General features: G+C 39.7%; 1 protein-coding gene across 1 annotated transcript in view; it reads right to left on the reverse strand.

Moving 5' to 3' along the window:
* LOC135075715 (POU domain, class 6, transcription factor 2) overlaps positions 1 to 8,179 on the reverse strand; it is a 54,035-nt gene extending 45,856 nt beyond the window's left edge. Inside the window, exons 1-4 of the mRNA XM_063970170.1 lie at positions 8,122 to 8,179; positions 7,345 to 7,530; positions 2,061 to 2,201; positions 1,435 to 1,933 (exon numbers count right to left, since the gene is read on the reverse strand). Coding sequence (XP_063826240.1) covers positions 1,435 to 1,933; positions 2,061 to 2,201; positions 7,345 to 7,530; positions 8,122 to 8,134 — 839 coding nt within the window. The 5' untranslated portion in view covers positions 8,135 to 8,179. The remainder of the gene's footprint in view (positions 1 to 1,434; positions 1,934 to 2,060; positions 2,202 to 7,344; positions 7,531 to 8,121) is intronic.
* Positions 8,180 to 8,501: the final 322 nt, after the last annotated feature.

The raw sequence follows: 8,501 nt of genomic DNA on the forward strand, positions 1-8,501 counted from the left end.
GCATGTGTTTTCAATTAACCATTTCATGTCCTTAAGTATTTTTATTTTAAGTTTCTTATGTTTCGTAGTCACGACTCATTACGGACGTGTCTAATTAAGCATGAATGTGATGGTTGTTTATATTATAACCAATTAATGTGAGCATAATAATTTTGGCGTGTACTTCATTAATTAAATTAAATAAATTAAAGTTTTTTACGCAAAAAAGTACAGGGGTACCCTTCAACCTAGTCAACCGCGTAAAAAAAATGGTCAAGTGCGAGTTGCACGTGAGTGCAAAGGGTTTTTAAGTCAATATCAAGAATACTTTTCGTGCGTACTTAATAATATTGTATGTAGAAATAGAGAGCTAGAAAGATTGATTTTCTTCAGCTATATTGATTCGATTGATAGCCTTGAAAATTGAATTGGCGTAACACTTTTAGATTTGTATTGTTAATTTCTGATCAAGTGTACAAAAATACAATCGAAGTTGTCGTTACGTAAGTTCAAAATGAATAAATATTATTTTTGTCAATAGAGAAAAACGAAAAGTTGTTGAAGTATTTGTGTCTTTCACTACAATTTTTCTGTGAGCATCTAGAACCATTAATAACGTTCATTCGATTCACGGATTTTAAATGGTCTTTTATGTTACGGTACCCTAAAAATGTACACGAGAACACCTCAACCTTTATTAATACTGACCATATGCACTTAAGTCGCCGTTTTGCACTGTAAACTATGCCATGGCACGTAAGCAAGAAAATCTGGTAATCTAGGCCAGACCAGGCTTAATTAGAAGACGCGAGAACAAAACAATTGAGGCCACAACACGCCGTACCTTAAAACGCAATTATTGCAATGCTCCCTACATGGGCATTCTGACAACCGTTGATTACTAATTCACAACATACACATTCACATACAAAACTCGTCGGTGCACACAAAACTTGCACAAACGCACACATGCACGGCGAACGAGTAATTACACTCATTGTCACATAATTACACCCAACACTTGTCATTGCACCCACGCTCGGCTAACCTTATCTGCGACCGATGGAGCCCTAACCACCAAAGCCATAAGGGTCGGAGTCGATTAATTCAGCAACGACCCAATTGGTGGGTACTTAGACAATATAGCAAATAGTTACGGCACTATGAAAAAAATCTATGTGTGCGGCCAGAAGGTGGTGTGCGGTAATTTGCTGCATTTCGAACGATGAATGGTCATTAGGTACCGTATCTTTCTATCGCACCAACTTTATTATGATAATAAAGTAGTAATTTTAATAACGCGAGCTCTCTAACGTAGCTCCAGACACTAAATATGGATTTTCTTCTATTTACTCACTCGATATAAGTCGTAATCGTATTTAATTTCACCGTTTGTATCTTTAAGATTAACACCTGCAAAATTACATAAGGAAGAATACTTTTATTAGGACTTACCTATTTATGTTGTTCATCGCCACCGCACCAGAGTTGTCCCTTTCGTTCCTTTCTCTCGAACCTCCCGCAAACCTCTCAAAGTTCTCTCTTTCTTTATAGTGTCTCTCAGGCCTGGGCGAGGACGATCGCCTGCCTTGCATCTGCTGAGGCATATTATTCTGTTGCACCGTCTGCAGAAGGTTGTGATTGCCTTGCGGCTGCTGCTGCTGCTGTTGCAAAGCTTGGAGCAACTCTTGGGCGTTGGTCGCGCCGTTGGACAAGAAGTTGGACAGGCCTGGGTTCAGCAAGGCGTTCGATAGCGTCGGATTCAGCATATTCGGCCGAATATTGGACGGCTGCTGCGGATTGGAGTTCAGGAGTTGATGGGGCTGCGCCATCGCTTGCAAGTTGGCCAAAGACGTCGATACCACTTGCCCGTTGTTCAGTGCCAAGTTCACCATCTGGTCGTTGGAGTTCACGTGGTTGACTGGTATCGTTAAGATGGTTTGCGTCGCGATGCCTGTGGGCAAACGGTTCTTGTTATTTTTTGTCCGAAGGTGAGAAACTGGGTGATCTTTGGAATGCGTCAAGTTTCTCATGGGTCTGCAAATTTAAGATCAGGAGATTTGCCTTGTGATGCATTTTACCTTGTGATGTTGGTATGAGAAGCTGAGCGCCCTGGATCCCTTGAACCAGCTGGCCGGACGCGAGGATGAGCTGAGGCATTGGGGACGGCATAGCTGGAGGCAACATATTGCTGTTGCCTACAGGGTTCGGTGACCCCATACCTAAAACAAACAAAACTTCATCAGTGATGATTTAAGAATTCCTTCTGTAATTAGAAACAGTTTTAAAATTAAGAAAAATTTAACGCGGAACGCCGTAAATCATAAGTACCCACACAAAAGTTTCGGCACCTCTGAAATTAATTCTGACTATAACACTGCACAACAGCATTTCTGATGATTGGGTTATATTACATGATATTAGTCCAATTTTTAATGACGATTTCAAATCTGTGATTGAAATATCTGTATCAGCTCTGGTTAAAAAATATGACACTTGGGCCTTTTTGTAAAAAAACACTCTTTTTTTAGAGATGATCCTATTTTATGAAGTTGTTAAGTTGAAAAAACTTTCTTTTATTTGACTTCCTTGCTGATGCTGAAGGCAGACAGCTCTTCTGAATGATTCAACAGCAGTCAGCCATCATGTGTGCATTCCAGTGGCCCTGATAGCGTCCCTCTATCGTACGAAGGCCCTGGTGGATTTGCTCGCCATGTTCTTCACTTAGATCCTTAAGAGTTGTGATAAAATTGTTCAGGTGATTGCGAAGAGAGTGTAATTCGATGTTTATATTACATCCAACCAAAAAAACATGTTTGTAAGTGACTCATACGTTGTTCGATGTGTAAGAATAGTAAGATTTTTTCGGATTTTCCAAAAAAAAAATTAAAATGCAAAAATAACTCATCTATGTCTTTTCGGAAGACTTGAAGATCCTAAATCTCTAAAACGATCGTTTAAACCATCTTGGCTACATGGTTTTGAAAATTTCGGGTCACATTCAAAGTCTCTACCACACTGACAGTTTTCGCCTCAAAATCCTCATGTGAAGTATCAACATGAGGTTCAGGTGACTTCTTAGGGTTGAAAAGACGTCTACATGCCAAACGTATGCAAGGAATTACCATTTATTTCAATATTTTTTGGTTAATACCATTTTTGTTCAAAAATAAAAATAACAGTCGTCGCGATGGTTCAAGGGTTCCTTTCAGATCATAGCGGTTTCGTACCTAAATCTACACTTATTCTTATTTGTTTATAAACGTAAAAACTCAACGCATCGTTTCCACGCCTTTTGCGGAATTCAAGGCTTATCTTTCATTTCCACTGGGTCCCCAAACTAATTTTTGTAAGCCAAATTTACGAACTTTGTCACATTTAAACGGATTATTTAAACATATCCTCTCCGCAAATGAAACAAAATTGATTTAGATCATTCACACAAACACTTCTTAATGCTACTATATTAAATTATACAAAGAAAACATAGTATTTTTTGAACTGTCGGCGAATTAAGACTGAAATTTAGCAATTTTTGAGTGAAAGCTATAACACGTAAACAAGAGCTGCTACGAAAAAATGGACGGCAGATTCAGAATCAGCGACGTCAAATTAGTAAACATCATGTAATGAAAGTCAATCATCAGCCAAAAGTTGCAATTTTGTTGTGCAGTGTAATACAATTACGTAATCACGATAAAATCGGTAATCGTTGCGATCGTTAAGAAGCCCGAGCAACAAAGTATCATTTTATATAATAAACATCAGACTTGGTACATAAACATGTTAAAAATAATGGGTAAGACAAAATAAAATTGCTTTGTCTCATCAGTCATGGTGTTTGTTAACAAATCGTCGAAACAACCGCACAATACATCCAACTTTCTACTTAGGTAATTAAACAATAAAATTATATTGTAATTACGTGCCGGCGTCTATACGGCGCATTCGGACAAAGCAAAGATAGAAAATTACACAAAATCCATCGGCACCCGAGCAAGACTAATTTACCGCGAACAAAACGGCCGAACGAAGATCTAAAACATTACTATCTGCATGCCTTACAAGCCCGTTAAACTCAACATTAACATAACGTATTCATTTAAACCATGACATTTCACATTTTGTAATAATGCTCTTTCCTACGCCGCATCAATTAAGAGCCGAAAAAAATGTATAATTAGCTCTATTAAGACAATAAAACTCTTAATGATACCGCAACAGTCGTAATATCCGTGCGTTCGTGAAAAAATATGTAATTATACTCATTATTTAAATAGGTTTTTTCGTCCATTACGGCATAGCTTTAATGGGCGGGCAGTGGGGCCGCTATCTTGAATTCATTAAATCGATTGGTTTCGGTAATCACCTAATTACGGATCACGTGATTCCAAGTTAAGAGTTTTAATGCGCGAACCGTGTCTTTCTGATTATCCCAATCTGTCTAATTCGGTCTAATTAGAGGCTCCGGGGTTACCTACTATTTGAAATGGTAATGTGCTGAAAATAATTTAATGGAATGCAAAAGTTGAACGTTTAAAAATTGAATCCGCTGATGGTTTTTCACAGTCACAATTTGCATTTGCTAAAATAGATATTGGGATATTAGAAGTGCTTTGTTGTCGACAGTTCGGTGAAAATATTTTGATTTGTAAATGATTCAGTTGCAGTTTTACCGATTGGCCGGACATTCTGATTGAAGGCAACCAAAAAAGGTAGTTAATGGAATAACTGTATGCAATGCAACTAATCAGATGTGAGCAAAAACTAGTCTATTTGCGGCGTTTTGCTTAATTGATATCGACAGTTCATTAAATACATTAGAGAGATTTTTCAGGTAGGTAAAAGGTCTTTTCAGTTGTAATAATGTAAGAAACCATTGCCTCAGAGACAACTACTAAGTAAAATGATGATAAATAATATCTTCTACTTGTTGTATTTTTTATAAGTTTGTGTCAACGGCATTTTTGGTATTATGGATTTTCAAGTATGATTTACAGTTAACCAATGATATTATAGAACTATAGATATGTTACGTTCATAGAAATTACGATTTGAATCCGTGCCGAGCTATTCCAAATTGCACACATTGACAAATGTAACTGATAAGTGAAACAAAAGATACGAAATAGCACGCAAATGAAAGAGATAGCTATAACTAATCTATGTCCGCAGCGCACGCATCCTTATCGCTCTAACGTCAAAACAAGATCGCTTTCTCTTTCTTAACTTGAACATGGCGCATGGCGTCTTGATTGTTTGCATAAATAATTGAAAATATAAATACTAAATAATTTTGCATAATCACATGTGGTAAGAGATCCCTTGTATTTTGTTTACTTTAGAGTCATAATTGGTACACTTTCGAAACACACACGATGGCATTTTTTATTTATTTTGGTAAGAACATAGAACTTACGGTGTGGTACGCACGCGATTGCGCACGACGCAGGCCACACGAAGACTAAACACAAGACGTCCCAATTGGGACGTATTTGAGTATTCACAGCGCGAGCGCTTATAACATATCTGCTTTTGTTTTTATACATATAATATCATTGCAGTTAACATTCAAAAGATATTGCAGAGTACCCTTACTGGAAAATAATTTTGATGTTCACTGTACCTGGCCCTTGTTCGGACTTGGATCGAGCTGCAAATTGATGATTTGATTAAGATAACATTACGGTTCTTGAAGTTGAACCTTGTTTGGTGAAGTTTAATAAAATATTCGGTAGCAAACCCCAGAAGGGAATTTTAAGACCGTGTCATGATTTCAAAAGGTGTTGTTGTGGGAATGAGTAAATTATGTTATTATTAGTAAGTATAGCCGAGGGAGATACATAATCTTGTGAAAGGCTTTGATAAACATCCAGACTTTTGTTTTAAATAAAGATCATACTTCACTAGAGAGAGCGACATAGAATGTCCTTACTCTAAATACAATTTAACTCTGCATTGATAATAATTGTCTACAATTGCTATGATAATGTCCGTATCGTGACAAAGAGTGCATAAGATGACAGATTTGTTTTTGAGGTAGAAGTTGAAGGCGACTTGAGGATCAAGTGAAAGGTATTGACGTCAGTCTTTTAAGTGTCAAATTAAGAAGGAGATTGAATTTTGTCTGAATTCTATATCTAGGTAGAGTGCTAGAGAAATTGTTCAAAGCTGTTAGACCCATTCCCACCTATAATTCCTACCGCTATAATTTCCGTGTAGCCAATATTTTCAGCTTGTCCGCCATTGAAAACCCCTTCATAGAGTCCGTCGATCCATTGAAATGAAGGGCGTCCTACTTATCGTTCTTCAAGACGTTATCTCTACGGAAAAAATATAATTCCGTCTTACGGGTAAGACGGGGCGCACTGACGCTAAGGTTGAGCGGCGAGTAGATGACCGGGTTTGAAGGCATCGACGTCAAGCCTTGCAGATTAGCAGCCAGCTGGGACATTTGCTGCAGCTGCTGATACGACATCGCCATCTTTCCAAAGATAAAACACAAATTCCTTCTTACCCGGCGCGCTGACGCTGAGGTTGAGCGGCGAGTTGATGACCGGGTTGGAAGGCATCGACGTCAAGCCTTGCAGGTTAGCAGCCAGCTGGGACATCTGCTGCAGCTGCTGATAAATCAGCATGTTCTGCTGCATGCTGTTCCCCCAAACCCAAAGATAAAACACAAATTCCGTCTTACCCGGCGCGCTGACGCTAAGGTTGAGCGGCGAGTTGATGACCGGGTTCGAAGGCATCGACGTCAAGCCTTGCAGATTAGCAGCCAGCTGGGACATTTGCTGCTGCAGCTGATACGACATTGCCATCTTCTGCTATATGCTATTTCCCCAAGCTCAAAGATAAAACACAATTCCGTCTTACCCGGCGCACTGACGCTAAGGTTGAGCGGCGAGTTAATGACCAGGTTGGAAGGCATCGACGTCAAGCCTTGCAGGTTGGCAGCCAGCTGGGACATCTGCTGCAGCTGCTGATACGACATCGCCATCTTCCCAAAGATAAAACACAAATTCCATCTTACCCGGCGCGCTGACGCTAAGGTTGAGCGGAGAGTTGATGACCGGGTTCGAAGGCATCGACGTCAAGCCTTGCAGATTGGCGGCCAGCTGGGACATCTGCTGCAGCTGCTGATACGACATCGCCATCTTCCCAAAGATAAAACACAAATTCCGTCTTACCCGGTGCACTGACGCTAAGGTTGAGCGGCGAGTTGATGACCGGGTTGGAAAGCATCGACGTCAAGCCTTGCAGATTGGCAGCCAGCTGGGACATCTGCTGCAGCTGCTGCTGGGACATCGGCATGTTCTACTGCATGCTATTCCCCCAAACCCAAAGAAAATACAAATTCCGTCATACCCGGTGCGCTGACGCTAAGGTTGAGCGGCGAGTTGATGACCGGGTTCGAAGGCATCGACGTCAAGCCTTGCAGGTTGGCAGCCAGCTGGGACATCTGCTGGGACATCTGCTGCTGCAGCTGCTGCGACATCGGCATGTTCTGCTGCATGTTAGCGAGGTTCTGCAGGTTTTGGAACATCGACGCCACTGTGGAAGAAAGCGGGATTGGGTTATTTAGCACGAATTAATTAACACGGTGACTGCGGAGAGCCAAAATGATTTCCATTATTTTGGTGTTTCTTATTTCTGACGTTTCTTTTTCGAAGAATAGAATATGAATAGAGTAAAATATAATTTAATTAATAATGGATTTTAATAAACAAAACGCAGTCAACGTGTTACTTTTTCAATTTATGCTACTATTTATAGAGATTTTTAGGCCCTTTCATCTAGTTTGTTTTAAAAGAGACAATCATGTTCGACCTAAATCTGGGGCGCGAGGAACTGGTGCCTAATTTCTAGGTGGAAGATAGTTCCATTCCCTTGCAGTCTGAATGATGGCCGTAGAAGCAACTTATGACACGAATATACCTCCTAAATATCTAAACATTTTCTTCTTCTTCTCAGTCGATACTCTTTTTACAGAGTGGCCATTAGAAGTGTGAATGGTTTTGGGTAAATGTAGTTCGCCTTAAGATGACGTTTACGATTTAAACATAGGCAGGGTTATAGCATAGCTGGATTTATACCATCTAATCTTACGTCTAAAAAAATAATAAACGTGTAGTACGAACTCACTGGAGCCATTCATATGCTGCTGGTGCTGCGGCGTGCGCGCGCGCGGCGATGGTGACCGCGGCTCATATTAGTCTTTAAATCTAGATAAATTGAGCCCTAATCTTAGTATAACTTTATTTTAAACTAGGAAATTGGCTTTCAAATCTAATCTTAGCATAAAAAAGGTAGTAAACGTGTAGTACGAACTCACTGAAGCCATTCATATGCTACAGGTGTTGAGGCGTGCGCGCGGTTTCGACGTCGCTATATCTCATAATTTTATTTAGGATAGACCGCGGCTCATTTACTCTTTAAATATAGGTTACTAGCATCATATTCTTAATTTAAAAAAGGTAGTAAACGTGTAGTACAAACTCACTGGAGCCATTCATATGCTGCTG

Source organism: Ostrinia nubilalis, chromosome 10 (assembly GCF_963855985.1).
Source record: "Ostrinia nubilalis chromosome 10, ilOstNubi1.1, whole genome shotgun sequence".
Taxonomy (NCBI): Eukaryota; Metazoa; Arthropoda; class Insecta; order Lepidoptera; family Crambidae; genus Ostrinia; species Ostrinia nubilalis.